Source organism: Merops nubicus, unplaced genomic scaffold (assembly GCF_000691845.1).
Source record: "Merops nubicus isolate BGI_N331 unplaced genomic scaffold, ASM69184v1 scaffold5858, whole genome shotgun sequence".
Taxonomy (NCBI): Eukaryota; Metazoa; Chordata; class Aves; order Coraciiformes; family Meropidae; genus Merops; species Merops nubicus.
The window spans coordinates 2,260-20,536 of NW_008626218.1; the positions used below are offsets into that span (position 1 = coordinate 2,260).

An 18,277-nucleotide genomic window follows, 5' to 3' on the forward strand; every position below is an offset into this window, starting at 1 on the left:
GCTGCCACTGTGGGTCCACGGTGTCCCTGTGGTCCCAGGTCCAGGCAGTGTCCTGCTGGTCCTTCTGATCATCATGATCCTTGCTGGGGAAAGCGTCCAAAGTTCAGCTGCTAAGAAACCATCTTTTATGTTAGGTGGTGTGCCTTGCTTCTCCTCCTCCATCCTGTGGATTCCGGCTGTGGATTCCTGCCAACCTCTGCTGTTCTTGAGCAAGGCTTCCACATGTGCTGGGGAGGAGTGTCCGAGGTGTGGTCTGCCTTAGAGGTGGGTAGCTTTTGACCAGGAGCTGTGGTTTGATATTATAATGAGCAAAGTCCACCCAAAGGTTGTGATTTCCTCATCAACGCCGAGCCGGCGGTTGTGATCCATCTTCCCTGACAATGGCTATGCGGTTTGCCTTAGCAGATCCAGCTCCCCCAGGTATTGGAGGACAGCGCAGTACTCACATCGTACCACTCGGTTCTGGCTCCATCCCGGGCTGTTTGCACCTCTGTGTCCATAGGAACCGCATTCCATTCTTGGGCTGGGTAGCTGCCTCTCCAGGGGGCCGCTGCAGACTCTCTCAAGGTGTTAGCCTGAAGTTCAGTGTACCTGTTTGTCCAGGTTTCGGATGACAAGGTTGAGATGCTACGCTTCTTCTGACTGACTCTTACAATAGGTCCAAAGCCAAATCATATCCCAGAAGAATACTTCCTCAAATTTATTTCTGGTTATGGAGTAATTGATATACTGTATATCACTCATGATTCAGAGTCGCTTTGAAGGGCTTTCTGCATGGCTACCTTAACAGAGCTAGGTCAGTCCCAAAGGACAAAACCATTTGTATGACATGGCTGAACTAATACTGAAGTAGCTAAAACAAAAATAAATTACAGAACACAAGAAAACCCACCACAGGATGTGTGCTAATAAAAGCAGGTGAAGGGTATCATCTTCTCAGAAAATCTGAGAGATCTGAGCTGGCGACAGCTTTCGGTACCAGATATAACACACTATAAAGACAGAAAACAGACTGCTCTAGAGCACAAAGATGGCTTCAGAATAGGTTCTGAAAGAACTGTCAGACTAGAGAGGTCCCAAAGGGGACACAGAAATAGAAAAAGTGTCAGGGATGAGATGAGCTTAAGAGGGAATTTGACCAAGTATGGGCATCTTCAAGAGAATGGGCTCGTCGAAGGGATGAAAGGATGGCCACAGGTAATGGATGTGGGACTCAGGAAAGGTTCTTGGGAGAGAAGAGGGGTGTGAGCTGCCCTTTCAGGATAAAGTGAGGCTCTAGGTTATAGGGGGTGTCTTGCAAAAGCTTGGCAAAGGGAGTACAGGGGGCCCGAGGTGCTAAAATACCTGCTAAGTAACTGTGAGAACTCTGAGGGGGATTTCAACGGAACACAGATGTTGTCAGGGGGACAGGGGCTGAACGAAGGCATCCTAAATGGCAAGGAGCAAGAGAAGAGAGCTCTGAAACACACAAAAAGAACAGAATTGAAAGGGGGATGAAATGCTGCCATAGTGCTGTGGACTATAAGAAAGCGTTCAGAAGACACAGTTCTAGACAACAGAGAAATTAGGAGGCAGAGGATAAAAAGAAGGCTTGTGGATGCCAGTGGGGTCTCAGAGTCTCAGGAGGGCATTCAGGCAAACTATGGATGACTGAGCGAGCGTGGACCGGAGATGTTCTCGACAGCAGAGGAGACAAAGGAGGGCTGCATAGCAAAGAAAGGAGGGAGGCTCTGATGGAACGAGAAGAGATGACGTTTCATAAGGTACTGTAGAGACTCAGACAAACGTGTCATCAAAGGGCCTGGGAAGGGACGGGAGCACAGCTAGAGGGAAGAGAGGATGGAATGACAGGGTTGGGTCACAGATGAAGACTCAGAAAGTCTTCTGAGGGAACAGGAGAGGGGTAAGGCCTGCTGGGAAGCTGAAAGTGTGCTCAGGGTGAATTCTAAGGCCTTGATAGGCAGAGCAACGCTGTTAGAGGGGCCCCAAGTGAGGTGAAGATGCCCTGGGGGAGGGAGAAGGAAATCAGGAGATTTGACCAGAGGACAGATGTCCTTGGGAGGCCAGAGACTGAACAGAGGTGCCCTCAATGGCACAGAAACTGATACGAGCATGCTGAGCCACAGCTCTGAGATTGGCTTTCAGAGGGAACGAGGTTAAAGTCTGCTGTAAATCCAAAATGGGGCTGTGGCATGTCACAAAGGTGTCTTGGAAGGGGTGGTGGCTGGGAGCAGAGGAGTTGTAAAAGGCTCAAAGTGTTAAGAAAGATCAAAAGAGAGGTAAAGCACTACCAAAATGATGTGAAGGTCTCGGGAGGTGTGCTATGTGGCACAGGAAGAAAATAAACACCCCTGTCTGGGCAACACGGACATTGAGCGGTATGATTGCAAATAAAGTAATGAGAAGGGATTTTACAGAGCTGAAATGTGCCACGGGGAACATCAGAGGCCTCAGGAGGCCTCACAGTGGTAACGGAGGAGTTCTGGGAGAGCTGGATGAACAAAGGCTTGAATGTGCAACGAATCTGTCCAAAGGGTGTTTGACCAGACTCAGAGCTGTCCTCAGGGGACCAGGGTCTCGACTGAGGTATCCTAGCTAAAGTCGAGGACAGGAGTGTTCTGAAGATGAAAGATAGCGTCAGAAAAGGTTCTTGGGGAGCTAGAAGGGCTCAAAGTGCACTACTGAGGCAGAGGAGCTGTGGGATGGCCTCAGGTGGCGTGACAATGGTGGGAGAAAGGCGTCAACGGCAAGAGAGAGGGAGGAATGCTGTGAAACGCAATGTGGAACTCCAGAAGCTGTCTCAGTGATTTGAGGGTGTCCTCAGGGGATGAGCAACCAGAGAGAGGCATTTCAGATGACAGTGTATAAGGTGAGACAGGTCTAGGGCAAGTAGAAAACCTGAAGAGCACTCTCCAAATAAGACATGTACAAAGAGGTCTGCACGGCTCAAAGGGGACCGTAGGGTATGAGGACTGTCTCGGGAAACACCGTGATGGGAATGGGAGGGCTTTGGTGGGCAGAGGAAACATGGATTTAGGAATAAAGAAGGGATTACTTGCAGAATGAGGTACTGATCCAGAGAAGCACAGGAGCTGGATGAGGAGCCTGAGGAGAGGCTGTAGCTTATGGCCCCTGCCCACCACCCTTACCACAGTCCCCTGAGAAAGGGGTGGGGCAAACCACCAGAAGTATAAAGGCAGCCAGAGAAGCAGCATCAAGTTTGCTTCTTTACCTGAAGTTTATGGTGCATGAAGCTCTCAGTGAAGGGAGGGACCCCTACTGGAAATGACAATACCTGCTTGTTTGCCACAGTTACATGAATTGCACTGGCCATATGACTGGGTAAGTAATTAATCTTATTTTTACTTGGTGTAAATACCCAAGGATAAATACCCTATTAGGCTATATATGAACAGGGTTAATTAAATCTAGTAACAACGCTGTTATGAAATGGGAAAATCGACTCAGCAGCAGAACCTGTGGCTGTTAAGCAGGAATTCTTTATTGCAGCGCTGGGCGCACAGGGGAGCGTTCCGCCTTAAACACATGCCTCCCAAAGCTGAACCCTAAACTTCTATCGAGTTCCACACACAGATTCATGACAGCTCCCGGAAAGCTCAACCCCCTTCCCCCAGAGTCATTAGAATATCTCCCCCTTTGTATCAGCTGGTGATGTCTCGGTCTCTTTCACCATCTAGCGTCCTAAAGTTACTACTGCAGTCATTCTGGGGGTGGTTTCTCTTCCTCATTGTGGTGTATGCTAGTTGACCTCTCTGTCTGGACACGCTCACTTTGACTTGGCTTGCAGAAGAGCAAACAGTGGTCTATCTAACCAGTTATTTCTAGTTCTGAGACCAAGACAATCGTTGCTCCTTCTTGTTCAGTTCCAACGTACAAAGATGTACGTACAAACTGTGTAAACACTAAAGTTAATCCTTATCTTATTTGGCTAAGTTGTTGTGGCTGTTAGCTTCTCCTTAAACCTCTAATATTAAACAAGTTTCTGTTAACCGGTTTCTCCCTATTCAGACCCTTTTTCTGCTCCCCCCTTTTCAATAACCTTGCAAATTCTTTCACAGCCACTTATATAGAACACATTTCTACAAAATACCTTTTTTCCTCTAATGATTTGGAAAAATATTTTCCTAATTGTAGTTGGTATGTCAGCTTATGCCTCTTCCAGTCTTCATAATCTGTTGAGGTTAGTCTGGTCAAATGGTTTATCGTGATCCAAAGTTAAACATACATCACAACTATTAGGGCAAAGCACATTGTAGTAAGTACCAACAATGCAGTTGAAGCATCTTGTTGAAGAGTCCTGTTGCCGTTGGTGACCACCCAAAAAGAACACTCCACCATTCATGTTTTCCATCCTTCTTGACTCTCCAGTACCTGATGTATTTCTTCCACATTATGATGGATGGTTAGCAAAGTCTTTTGTCCATTTTCTTGGGCCCATTAAGCTAACTGCTCCAAATCATCATGTTGGAGTAACTTCATTACTAAAGTGAGATTCATCCCAATAGGGGAACATTGTAACCCATGAATCAACGTATAATTAGATTGCAACAATTGATAGGAGGTTACAGGAGCTGAATACTCAAAAATCACACTCTGTAATTCTTGTAAAATTGCAAACACAAATATTTGAATGATTATTTATCCTCTACAACTCTGGTATCACAGTGTTTTTATACAAACACATCCTTTCCCAATATATACAAGTCCAGTTTCTGAGGTTTCATTGGGATGCATTTCAAAACGGCAAATGTTTTGTTCAGTGCCCAGACAAATGTCTTGTGCCTTAAGTGTGTTACCTTCACAAATAAATCCTTGCTGCCCTCCTGTGCAAGGGGCATCAGCATCCACTGTTTGCCATTTGTCTCCATTCCGTTGACCCATACTCTGTGTTTTACTGGAGCAAGTGCCGTTCCCGTATGATTTTATCCCTAGTGCAATGATGGGGTAGATAGTATATGTTGATGCATTGTAAATAGTAAAAACAAAAGCAGACTTCACTTTTAGCAGAATCCTAAGTGTAGTTAACTAAATGCCACCAGGACTGGAATCTCCTTTCAAATTCAGTCGCGTTGTCCTATATGATTTCCCATATCTCCGCGGGCAAGGCTCTCTCCTCACCTTCCTTTATAGTGGTGGCTGCTTCTGACTGTACCCATAACTGGGCTTGGATGCAGCTAAGAACTAGGGAGGTATTGCTCTGGGCTGTATTCAATGCCTCTATAACGATTTTGTGATCTTCTTCATCAGTCTCTTCCCACTGTGGTAATATGTTTGATAGGAGCCATTGAGACATCCTTTAACATACTCTCTTCTGGCCTTAGGAGACAATTTGTTCAGGTCTCCACTGGTTGCAGCCAATTTGTTTGCAATTATCTCAGCATCTGTGCTGTTTAGAACCCCCAGTCCAGTTCCCAAAACACTGTTCATATCTCATTGCAATAGTTTCAGAGGGGTTAGGGCTCATCCATGTAACCACACTAACCATCCCGCCTAAGATGTATGAAGTAGCAGGTGGGGTGGTTCTCTCTTCCCTTATATTGTGCTTTGTAGTATCTATCTTAAATTTAAATGTCAATCCTATTCTATTAGGTGCCCAGAGACATGTTTCAAAGTCAGGTTGTGTCAAAAGTAAAATTGTACCAACAATCTAAGGTATCGGAACTGCAACGTCTTATTTTCTTTGTCTTTGACGTCATATTGGTTACAGGTATCTGAAATGCCTTCCTGTGGGAAGATCCATTCATCATTCAGCATCCTACCTTTATTTTCTGGCCCATCATTCCCTGAAGTCGGGATATTCGTTCCTGGAGAGCTCTCCTCCTTCCCAAAGCTATAATGTATTGCTGTAAATATTGACTCCTTAACTGGACTAGATCTTCTCCTTGGTATTGTTTGATATGGTCTTCCATATAAAAATCTCGAAAGGGCTGAGGCCCTCCCTTGCTCTAGGCTTGGTCCTTATTCTAAATCATGTTAACGGTAATGCTTCATACCAATACATGTTGGTTTCTTGGCAAATTTTAGAAATTTGCTTTTTTATTAAGTGATTTATTTTCTCTACCTGTCCACTCACTTGCAGTCGATTGCGAGCATGTAGTTGCCAATAAATTCTCAAGACCTTGCTGACTTGCTGTGTTAACTCAGCAGTAAAATGGAACCCTTGGTCTGACAGTATTACTGAAGGGACTCCAAATCTTGGTATAATTTCGTTCATAAGAGCTTTTGAGACTTCTCCAGCCTTATTTGTTCTACAAGGAAATGCTTCTGGACATCCAGAAAAGGTATCAGTCAGTACTAATAAAGTACCTGTACCAGCGTTTTCCAGGAAGTTCTGATAATTCAATTTGCCCATGTTCTCCAGGGGTATTACCTTTCCCTGTTGTACCTATATGAGGCTTGATTCCCGTATAGGGGTAATTCTTTAACCGTAGCTCACGGGTTTGTTACCTGCCCAACCATGGTGTACAAATTATGTCCTGTTAATGTTCTATTTAAAAATCAACGCAGTGCTTCTGCTCCCCACTGGGTTTTATTGTGTTCTGCCAAGACTATTTTATACAAAACATTTGAGGGTATTGCTATTCTCCCATCTCTGTCCACGTTAATTCTTTTCCTCCGGGCCAGCTCTCGAGCTCTGCTTGATGCTACAATTTCTGCCTTCTGAGCAGATGTTCCAAGAGGGAGTGGTTTTGCTTTGATTACCTTATCAACTGTTGTTACTGCACATCCTGCAAGATGAATTCCTCTTCAGACAAAACTGTTCCCATCCACATACCACTTTTCTGCTCTGTCCAGAGGATCTTCAGATCTTTCCAGCTAGAGTACCCAGCTTCTATGGCCTCAATACAGTCATGAGTGGGTGGTTCTGAAACAACATTGCTGAGAACATAGGCTGGGTTCACAACATTACTAACTTCAATTACGAATGAATTGACCTTCATTCAACAGCGGCTGCCGCCCATGGGCACCCAGGCCAGCCTTTGCTGACTTCACCCAGCTGTTTAGAAAAATATACAACTGCCCTTTCATATACGGCCCCAATCGCTGAGCCAAGACTCCAAGGGCTATTCCTTGTCTCTCATGGGAGAAGAGCCAAAGGCTTTAGTTGTATTGGGCGATCCCAGAGCTGGGGCCATCACAAGTGCCCTTTTCAGTTCACTAAAGGCTTTCTGGGCCTCAGAAGTCCACATCAGCTGAGTGGGATTGTCTTTTATAAGCTCATACAAAGGTTTAGCTAAACCCCCATAGCTGTAAATCCAAAGTCAACAACACCCTGTCATCCTGGGAAAAGCCTGAAGTTCTGTTACCGTGTCGGTACTGGTGTAGTCCACTTCACACAATCCTCCTCTTCCGTGGTTACCAACAGGTCATCCACACATTGTGGCTCCTAGAACTTTTGCTGCTGAGACAGAAGTCTCCCATTTGGAAATATGAAAACGTACAGACTACAGCTCAGTTCCAGCAGCTTGCCCACAATGTATCTTTTTTTTTTTTTTCAGCATTTTCTACTGCTACTTCATACCGAAGTGATCAACAAGTTCCAAATTTAATTAAACTGCTTACAGTGTGCTTATTGATTCTCCCAGTTATTTCTGTATCATGTGCTGTGGGGTGTTTTCTAAGACTATGACAGCTGCTGAAGACAAATAGTAGGTAAGATTCCTGCATATTTTCTGAATCAGAGTAGTCTGATAATTTTTCCTTGATGTTTGTGTGGACCATTATCCCCACTGAGTCACCCAAGTCTGAGATGCTTCCCATCCATTAAGAAGTTCAGAGCATTATCACATGCCCTGATGTAGAGCTAAGAAGTAGACATATTCTGTGCAGAATGCCCAAGAGACTTTTCAAAACTCAGAGGCAGGTAACCCTCACTGTCCAGTAATTTGCACAAGAACAGGACACAGTATAGGAGCCAAGTCTTGATCCGGCCTGCAGGTTGTAAAATCCCTGCTCCTTGCAGATAAACTCCCTCCTCTTAAGTAACACACCCAACTCGGCCCTTGTTCACTATTGCCCAGGGAAAATGAGCTTCATTAATGCTGGTCCTTTATTCCTTTCTCTCCTTCCTGCAGCCAGGCTACTGTTAAGTGCTCCTCAAAGTTCAGTGTTGTTTCCATACTATACTTGAAGAAACTTCTGTAAGGCGTTTAGCAAGAAGAGAACTGGTTTTGGAAACCAAGTCCCCTTTATAATCTACTAGTACCTAGCTAATGCCATTCCTTCAATGACAACGCCCATACCCACTGTAGAACAAACTGCTTTTCTGATTCAAAACCTGCACTGTGCCTCTGGTCTTGCAACAGAAAGAGACAACAGACATTTATACAAAAAGATTTATTAAAAAACCAGTAAGACACTACATCATGACACTGTCACACCGGGCTTCTGAACACAAGACTTGCGCTACAATACTGTGGAAGGGGCATAAACCAAATCGATTCTGAAGCGTAGCAATTAAGAAACGTGGCTGGAAAAGCAATTTTGTCTTAATGAAAACTCAATTAAACTTCAGAGGGACCCAACATCTTACTTCCAATTCACGAACTTGATACAAAAATTAGTTTGAACTGCTATTAGCAGGTAGCATGTGCCACCCTCAAATTAATCTTCAAATGAGAAAATACTGTGTCTCCACCTAGAAAAAACAAAAGAGAGAAAAGTCATTCTGTGGAAATTGACAGCCAGCATAAAAGCTGTTTGGTTTGGGTTTTTTAAATGAACAGATAACTGCATTTTAGATAACCCCTATTTCCCACTCTATGTAAATATGGTATATCAACATTAATCATGTAAATATATGCTTTTTAAATTAAAGCTGAACAGGAGAGTCCATGAGCTGGAAATCCACATGTGCACCAATGTTTAAGACAAATTTTTCATCGTATGCTGTAAATTTACTTAGAAAATTCTTCTCTTCTTAAATGTTACAAAACATCTACAGTACCCGTAACCACCACCGTAACTGTATTGGTGGGTGGACCTTCTAGGCCCAGCAGCTGGATTTAAGATCTGTGCCGACCCACTATAGATTATCATTAGCTTATCTGTTAAGAAAATACCACTAAAAGAAAAGGTTACGTTAACTACTATAGTAGGACTGTGTTCAGAAGCTAAGGAGAACTTGACACAACAGGAATTCAGCTCAAGAACTTCTTGCAATTACTGCTACAATGTCTATAAATGGGAAAAGCAAGCATTAAAATAGATTAATAAAATATAAAATTAAGACTGGAAAATCCAGAGACAAGCTGTATCCTTAGAAGAACAAAGTTAAAATTATTCAGTAAGCTGACGTATTTAACCATTACTGGGCCTGTAAAAAACGCATTAAAATTACATTACATATAGTTTTAAAAGCAAAGAAATAAGTGAAGGCAAAGCTCGAAGTATCCATTTTATTTTATAATGCTGATACAGGATGTTGGAAGAGACCATACCAAACGGCAGCATTCGAGAGCGTGAGCATCTCGTACCCTGTCCGCATTGAGCGGGCCTGTGAGAATCGGGAAGTCAGCGCGACACGGGGCCTGCAAGGAATTCCCGCTGGCGGGTACAAACAAGGTATAATGTCAGAGTTAGTAGGCAATACTGTTTCGCTGCAATTCCTTAATTTGTACCCATTAGCAGTACTTTACCTGGTAACTTTACTGACTTGTTAATTATAGGGCAAAAGGCAAAGAGCTTAAGAGCACCTGTGTTACATATCTCCAAAGTCATTACGTTACATTACGGTAAGCACGTCTGGGTGCTGTGAAACTTTAAAGCATTAATCATTACAGTATCTTACGCAGTAGATTTGAAAAATTACTATTAATTACAAAAAAAGGTTTTAAGTATATATTGAGGACATACCTGTTCGGGGTAAGTTGCAAACGGAATAATTTAGTATGGTTTGTAGCTATTTTGATGGCCACCTCGCCGAGAAACTTTCCCATAACCACTCTGCTGATCTAAACACAACAGAAAGCTATCAGATGGAAAGCTCCAGAGCCCACGGCGTTTCAGAAGGAAACATCAATGCCACCAGCTCAGGCACCTTTCAAAGCCAACCTCCCTTACCCAGACTCATGAAAGGCACATGAAATTACTCAAAACTGCTTCCGCCCTGCCTACAACTTCAGCTTCTCTAGAACACCAAGATTTACACCCACCTAATTCAACAGCATCTGGAAATAAACAACCACATTCACTAGAATCGTAGCTTATTCCAAAACATTAAGTAGTTTTTGCTTTACTGAGGCAGAGTGAATTTACCAGAGGGTTGGCAGGAAAATGTGCCTGGAAGAGAGAGTGCCTTCCCTCCAATACCTCACACAAGCATCTAATTATGCAGCTGCCTGATGTCCATGTCCAAACTCAGCTTACAGGCCCATCACCACCAGGATAACTACAGTCTTTTGTAGATGGTTAATCAATTATGCAGTCACTGCGGTACTCAAATTGTTCTGTTCTTGGCAAAGCCTGCCACTTCCAGAACTCAAACAAGTGGGTTTATAAGGAGACAGCTGAGGTGGGGGCCCTCGCTCTCACCAACTAACAGTGCTGTTAGAAGCTAAGGAAGCTGAGGGGCACCCTCCCTTTTGACCAGGAGACATCTCGCAGGGACACATGGCTTTCTAGCAGTACCACAGCCCCAGGACATAACCCGTATCCACCCACACTTGGCACAGTAAAGTGGAAAAAGTGGGGACAGAGGGATGTTTGAAATGAAGGACCCTGTATATAGGATGAATGCTGCTAATTCAGCTGAAAGCCTAAACCTTTTTAAAACAGTTTTAAACCCATCTTTTATATCGATAGCAGTAATTTTCTCACAAGCAGCAGATTAGGACTTTTTATAAGATGTTCAGTACTTACTACTATAGTCACCATATCCATAGTAGTTGTTGTAACCAGTGTAGTCATATCCTCCATACCCTCCATACCCTTGGCTGTTGTAGCCATAGTTCCCATACCCTTGATTCCAGTAGTTGCTGTATCCCTGGTTCCAGTTTTGACTGGGGCCTGCAACACAACATGCCAAAACTCAGAGCTGCAGAAGACCTGTAGTCATTCAAACCCCCTGCCTTCAACACCACAGCAGCGCAAGCTTACCTCCACCTCTTCCTCGAGCTCTTCCAACAAATCCTCCTCGACTCCCCCACTGCTGCTGCTGCTGGTACTGTTCCTTTGACATGGCTACTTTTATTTCACACTGAAACAGAAAGTTAAAGTCAGACCCAATTAGTAAGGATAAGCATCACAAACTGTTCTTAAACTTACAAAACACTAAGCAGAAAATAGCATTTGGTCACTGGTGCTCTCACTATAAAAAATACAGGGAACTTAAACTCTCCAAACTGAAAATAGTTATAAGACATTGGTGTTATAAGAACATTTCAAGTTTCCAAATTCTCTGCCAGTAGAACAAAATTCTGAAAGGAATGCTCATTTCTTTAAAGACTAAGGTCTATGTATCAGGGAAAAGTGAAATCAAATCCGAGTTACAAAAGCACGGTCAACATTTTTACTCAACTGTTCTGAAGCTTCCACTATGTATTTATCCAATGAAAGAGACCAGCTACAATCTGAGGTTTTGCTGCTACGCTGAATTTCAACCAGGCTTCTGAAAAGAACATAACTTCATACAGGAAAGCCTAAACTTCTATTTCAGTTTAGTTTTAGAAGCATTCTAAGATAAATTGACATTTTGCTTAAAATCACAAATAATTTCCATATTAAACAAAGATCCAGGTACCAGGCAAATATGATGCAGCCTGATAGAGTGGATCAGTGACACAGCACTCTGCCCACACAGCTACAGAATGTGAGAGCTTCACAATGAACAAATACACTGAGCCCAGTCCTCTCCCCACAGAGGGTGCAGTGTAAAACCTCACTGGAAACTTCCTCAGTTCAGAAGCTAAGATTACAGTAACCCGTTTCTAGCACCTACAAAAATACTTCATGGGCTTAACGCCTACTTGTGAGAAATAATGCTTACAGGTATTTTCAGACTATTACCCCCAAAGAGATGCAACTGATAATGTAATTCCTTCTATTGTCATTGTTCAGTTTCTCTTGGAAAAACTCCACTTACTTTACTAAGCCCAACATTATGGTATTTCTTTTCCATTATTTTCTTCACTGGTTCCTCCTCCTTGAAAGTAATGAAGCAAAATCCACGCCTCTTGTTAGTTTTGTTGTCCATGGGGAGCTCTATCGATTCAACCTGGTAGAAAACAGCAATTTTTATCTTTTGTCCTGCCACTTAACAATGCCACTTAAAAATATTTCTAACAAGTCATACTCATTAACCAAAATCCTTTAAGACTTGAATATGATAATATACCTTCTTTGTAAGGTTTTACATCACTAGAAACCATCAATGTAACAAACATCATCTTCATAGAAACAGTGTTCACAGTTGGTGTAAGATTTTTTCCCCCGCCTCTACCTCACAGTACAGTTTGCTGGTTCAGGAACACATCCAAAATACAGTGCACAAAGAATATTTTGGTTGTGCTGGATAAGCAGCCTCTGTTAGACTTTCAGTTTTAGCTCAGTTAAGACTGAAATAACTAGGTATTTCAAACACTAAGCAGACCTAAACCTTCAAGTTTCATATGAAAAAGATGTTTTGTGTATTTTGTTCATCCACAACACTGCTAAAATGGTCCGTTAAACAGGACAGATTTTACACCCGATTACAAACACAGAGTAAAGTTCTCCTTACATATGGCACATGAGAATTCAGCCTAGTCAACCAGTAGTTAGAGTCTACAGTCCTGAGTGAACTGTTTACAAGGTATTAAAATGGCAGATATTTGACAAATAAATTTCCTGACAAGGCAGTTGTCATGACCTGATGCTGGCAACATCTGAGAACCAATAGGAAATCAGCAGCTGTATCAAGCTCATACAAGGCCAGCTTTTAAGGACTGCAGTGGTATTTTGTTCATCTCCACCACCAAAACCTGGTCACAGAGAGAGGCAGAGAATACACACTTGTGCAGAATTTAGGCAAACTGTCTGAGCCTGTGCCACAGGCGAGATGCTCTTCAGCCACCTCTGCTCCCTGGCCAAAGCAGCATACTTGAAACACTGCTCCCATGCCTGTCCTCGTCAAGTCTGCAAGACAGCCCACGATCTGCCTCTCACTTATCCCAGCTCCTCTTTCCATTACCCAGTTTATGTACCTCAAAAGCGTGCAATGAAAATCCTTACCATTAGATTTCTGACTACTAAGAGACATGGAGCTGGACTACACTGGCCATTAAGCTTACAGCAGCATCCAGGCAGGCTGCATTTGACGGCTGCTTTTTATTACCACATAGGACAAACAAATCTACAAGTATAAGCAGTTAATTTTACCACATACCTCACCAAAACCTCCAAAGTATTCCCTTATTTTCTCCTCAGGCGTGTCTGGAGATAAGCCCCCAACAAAAATCTTTTTAACAGGTTCTTTTGTTTTCATGGCTTTAGCTCTTTTTGGATCAATGACCTTTCCATTCAGCTTGTGTTCTTTCTGGTCCATGACCTGTGGAAAATTAAAACATGATCCTATCCATGGTTCAAGCTAAATGTTTCTCTGATGCTTTGAGCAAGGCTCAGTTATTTTATACTTGGTTTTTGGTAATACTATTGCCTCAATTTCAATACTTTGATTACAGCATTGATTTGCTGCACAAAACCAAACAGCTCCACGATTTTGGTCACTACCTACTGACATTGATAGTTCTGATAAAGCCTTTCAGGAGTCACTCGGAGCCATGTATCACCCAAGGGAAGCTAAGACCATAAGATTGCTCAGAAAGTACTCTTCAACCCAACCCTCAGACGTTATGAAGTAAAGAATCTGTACTTTAGTTAACACCAAAGGTCAATGAAGGTGAAAAATCTTTTAGTGTGCTATGTCAACAGCGTTTTAAAAAGGTTAACAGCTAGTTTTTGCTTCGATAGAGCCAAAATCTATCAAAACCACTGGCTCTACTCTTAGGGGTTCACACAGCAACCCTGGAATGCAAAGACCTGGAAGTTCTTTGTAAATTACTGCTTTCACAGTAGTAGACAGCAGATACTGATACACAATATTTTTAAAGCACTCGGGTCTAGTGGCTTGCAGTACACCCCCCTGTTAGTACCCACAGCTAAACTTGGGGAATCACTGCTGGTCCTAGCCACTGTACCACGAGTCAGACAATGTTGCTCCATTCTGGTAACACTACCTTATCTACGCTCTCCGATTCTTTGAAGAGTACGAAGCCGAAGCCTCTCGATCGCCCAGTGATGGGATCTAACTTCAGAGTGCAGTCTACGACTTCACCAAATTTAGAGAAATAGTCCTTCAGATCTTTCTTTGTAGTGTCCCAGCTAAGGCCGCCAATAAACATTTTCCTGTTAAGACAAGATGGTTAATCTGCTAACATGTCTTATCCAAAAGTCTGTACTGTCGAGCTTTATGGGCTCAGATAGCTAATGCAAGAACTGCAGAACGTTATCAGTGACCCCACATACACAGGCCTGCACTTCTTGAGAACTCCCTTAAACGATCCTGGCCAGGACAGATAAAGACTTACATGTACACAGAAGGTTTTTACCATCTTCCACTGCAGTTACTTACTCTGCTATCTCAAGAAACTACAAAAAGTGACAAAAAGCTATTTTACTTCTTCCTAGTACCTCCACCACAGGCTTAATTCCACTTAGCTACCTGTGGAGCCTCCACACAACTACATATAAAACAAACACAGGCAGATTAGATTTATAAGTCAGTGCAGTTAAACAGAAGCATTTATGTACTAATCTGAACTGGACATATGTCAATATTAGTATACTACAACAAATAAAGAAAGTTCAGTCAAGTCCCCTTCCCCAAAAAGCAAAGTATTGGATAGTCAGACCTTATCTTTCCTCTCAAAAACACCATATAAACACCTAGCATAATTCAATACAATAGTAAGAACATCTTCTTAATACACCAGTGCTGCTGGGCAAAAATGTACATCTGATCATGATTTGTATTTTCAAAAGCCTATCTGAAGCTTGAAATCCAGTCACATCAGCACAGCAAGCCACAAAACAAACAAACAAAAAGCTTTGTCCATTTTCACTGTGCCAATTTATTCCACAATCACACAGTTATCTTCCATCCTTTACTTTCCACACACATACAATCATGTTGTATTTCCACAAGTCAAACTCCTTCAAATCAAAAGCTGCCAAAGTGAACTAACTCTGTTGAATTAGCTGTGTTCTTACAGAATTAACAAGGGCACAAAACTTCTGACACACATGTCCAATCTCCATACAGATGAGAGGGTTCAGGAGCTTCTGCTATTTCTAAAAGAAGCTTTGAAGTCCATAAACAGGAGCAGCAACCCCCCATGCCTTTATCCACTTTTCCTGTTAGTCCCACATCTGTCTTCAATAAAGTGCTAAAAGCGCTTTATAGTGTGGCATCTTACTGTCTTCAGGACAGATATGGAAAAAATGGCTCACACCGGTAACCCAGCAACCTCATTCCAGTGCAGATGGTAATCCAAAGGATGCTTTTGCTCTTGTGTTCATGTATCATTAAGGTTCTTGTTTGTGTTTTTTTTTTAAGCAGTGAAACAGAACACACACAGGGGATGCAGCACTCTATTTGTGACGCACGGGGGAACAGCGACACTCCAGCAGCTAGGAACCCAACGAAGCTGCTGCACCACATACAGGACACCCCTTTCACAGTTATGCCAAAGCATTAGCATAAACACACCCCATCTGTCTCATAGTTACTAACAATCAACATTAACATTCAAACCCCTGCTTTTTACCATCAAGCACATGACAGACCAAGAACATGGGTTTGAACAAGCTGGACACACTTGACAAGTGGGTTTCACAAGGCCAAGTGCCGGGTCCTGCACCTGGGTCAGGGCAAGCCCTGGTATCAGTACAGGCTGGGAGACAATGGGACTGAGAGCAGCCCTGTGGACAAGGACGTGGGGGTACTGGTGGGTGAAAAGCTGGACATGAGCCAGCAACATGTTTGCACCCCAGAAAATCAACTGTATCCTAGACTGCACCAAAAGAAGTGCGGTGAGCAGGTCGAGGGAGGTGATTCTGCACCCCTCACTCTACTCTCGGGAGACCTCACCTGAAATACTGTGTCCATCTCTGGATTTCTCACCACAAGAAGGACATGAACTGTTGGAGAGGGTCCAGAGGAGGGCCACAAAAATGACCAGAGGGCTGGAACGGCCTTCCTATGAAGAAAGGCTGAGAGAATTGGGATTGTTCAGCCTGCAGAGGAGCAGGCTCTGGGGAGATCTTATTGCAGCCTTCCAGTACTTAAAGGGGCCTGTAAGAAAGAAGGGCAGGCAGAGTCTTTTTCACAGGGCCTATGGCGACAAGACAAAGGGTGATGGTTTTAAACCAGAAGAGGGCAGATTTAGACGAGATCTAAGGAAGAAAATTTTTACAATGAGGGTGCCACAATACTGGCACAGGTTATCCAGAGAGGTGGTAGATGTCTCATTCCAGGAAACTTTCAAGGTGAGGTTGGATTGGGCTCTGAGCAACCTGATGTAGTTCAAGATGTCCCTGCTCACTGCAGGGGGGGCTGGACTTGTTGATGACCTCTAAAGGTCCCTTCCAACCCAAACCATTCTACAATTCTGTGACAGCCCTCTGAAGGATTTTCTTTCCACCATGCAGTAACTGCACCAGGAGTCCAGCTACAAAACATCAAAACACGAATGCTTCAGCTTGTCACTTGGAGAAGTTGACAACTACTGGTCCACTGCAAAACTCAGGTCAGATCCAGGCTACAACACAAACATGAGCACAATTACGACATAAGGTCATAGTGCTGTCAAAAGCTTGTAATATGTGTATGTTTCCCAAGTCACAGTTTGGCTGGTGTAAGTCACATCAGCACATACAGTTCTTCAAAATAAGTTACCAGAAGTGTACTGGGAAAGCTTTCAAACGTCAGACTTTGCTAAATAAAGCACAGACAGCACCATGACTACTGGCTTTGAGCTTCCTTCAACAGGTTAGTCAGGAAGTTGCCTAGGAGTTGCTAACAGTCAATAAATTTCTCAAGTCCACAATTCTCATCAAGATATGAAAGTATGAGAACCTGTGCACTTCTTTTTCCTGAAGACACCGTCTGATTCCCAATGCAAAGGAAACTCTGATGTACCAACACCTAGCGGCTACCAAGAATGTGCTGTTCTCCCTCTACTACAAAGAAAGCTCTCTAAACACTCTGTTTCCTGGACAGTATTACCCTTAAGAATTGACAGGTCAAAAAACCACAACTGAACTAACAAACCAATGTATGCTACACATAATCACTGTCCAGTGTCACTGCATCACTCAGTGACAACTTTTTCTATGCTGCGTTGACTCAAAAGAAGATGGGCTTCCTCATGAAAACACTTTTATATGTGTGTATACGAGGACAAAAAGTGAAACAAATATGCAAACTGCAAAGGTACTTGAAGCCATCAAAAGCAAGTGAGAAATAACTTTTCAAGTTTTCACTTCTGCTAGCAAAACACTCAAAGCTTCCTGTTCTTCCCTCCTGCTCTCAGTGTAATTCCAGGTTATTACAAGAGGACATCTCTATTAAGGAGCACATCTCTAGCTAGTGTTCCTCTATCCAGTTTATATTCTGCCTTGATCAAAACCAGACGTGCAGCTTCAGTTTCTTATCGGCTTGACAGGAGCATACAGCAGCAGCCTGTCCTGCAACCGAATTATATGCGAGTTTCATGTGCTATATGAAAGCGACACTGCCCTATGCCAAGTATCAGGCAGAAACCCTTAGAAGACTAAAAGCTACCTTCATTCTTAAGCTATCACCTAAAGCAAGCTTTCTCACAGCAAGTTTCACAGGAAGAGGGATGGTCTACAGTGGGAAGAAGTGAGGGTACCTCATGCCTTTCACTAACACTCAACTTCTAGAAAACACATACTCATTTGCAGTTTGGGACAGATCACACCAGACACACGCCTCAAGACTAATCATCACCAGCTATTATGGGATTTGGTTGAAGAAGGGCATGAAACTTTCCCCACTTGTCATCAGCATTTGGAACTCCGTGACAGCGCTGCTCCCAGCAGTTTCGAAACCGATCCAGAGCACAGTACTACCCCAAACTCCCTGCAACGCCGAAGAGCAAACGTGACACCAACCCAGTGTCACTTTGCAACAGCACACCAGGTTCCCAGGTCGCGTTTACGCTTGCAATCTCCCGGTGAGCGGCCAGCTACCACC

At 43.3% G+C, this 18,277-nt stretch overlaps 1 protein-coding gene across 2 annotated transcripts; it reads right to left on the minus strand.

Moving 5' to 3' along the window:
- Positions 1 to 8,340: 8,340 nt before the first annotated feature.
- Positions 8,341 to 14,403, minus strand: HNRNPD (heterogeneous nuclear ribonucleoprotein D (AU-rich element RNA binding protein 1, 37kDa)). 2 transcript variants are annotated; one of them, XM_008945914.1, is made up of 7 exons: positions 14,235 to 14,403; positions 13,385 to 13,546; positions 12,104 to 12,235; positions 11,119 to 11,218; positions 10,882 to 11,028; positions 9,877 to 9,974; positions 8,341 to 8,659 (listed from the first exon to the last, which is right to left on the minus strand). In XM_008945914.1, exons 1-6 carry the CDS (start codon positions 14,397 to 14,399, stop codon positions 9,907 to 9,909), a joined length of 774 nt encoding a protein of 257 aa, XP_008944162.1. In that variant the 5' UTR covers positions 14,400 to 14,403; the 3' UTR covers positions 8,341 to 8,659; positions 9,877 to 9,906. The 2 variants fall into 2 exon arrangements, with proteins under 2 accessions (XP_008944162.1, XP_008944163.1); XM_008945915.1 differs by having other exon boundaries at positions 8,341 to 9,974; positions 14,235 to 14,399.
- Between the last annotated feature and the right edge of the window lie 3,874 nt (positions 14,404 to 18,277).

Bases quoted from the DNA above. Each gene is read 5' to 3' on its own strand.
- HNRNPD (XM_008945914.1), bottom strand. From the start codon at position 14,399: ATGTTTATTGGCGGCCTTAGCTGGGACACTACAAAGAAAGATCTGAAG. The intron at 12,236-13,384 runs GTATGTGGTAAA...GTTTTCTACCAG, and splicing joins ACTTTGGAGGTTTTGGTGAG to GTTGAATCGATAGAGCTCCC. The intron at 11,219-12,103 runs GTAAGTGGAGTT...TTTCTGTTTCAG, and splicing joins ATAATGTTGGGCTTAGTAAA to TGTGAAATAAAAGTAGCCAT.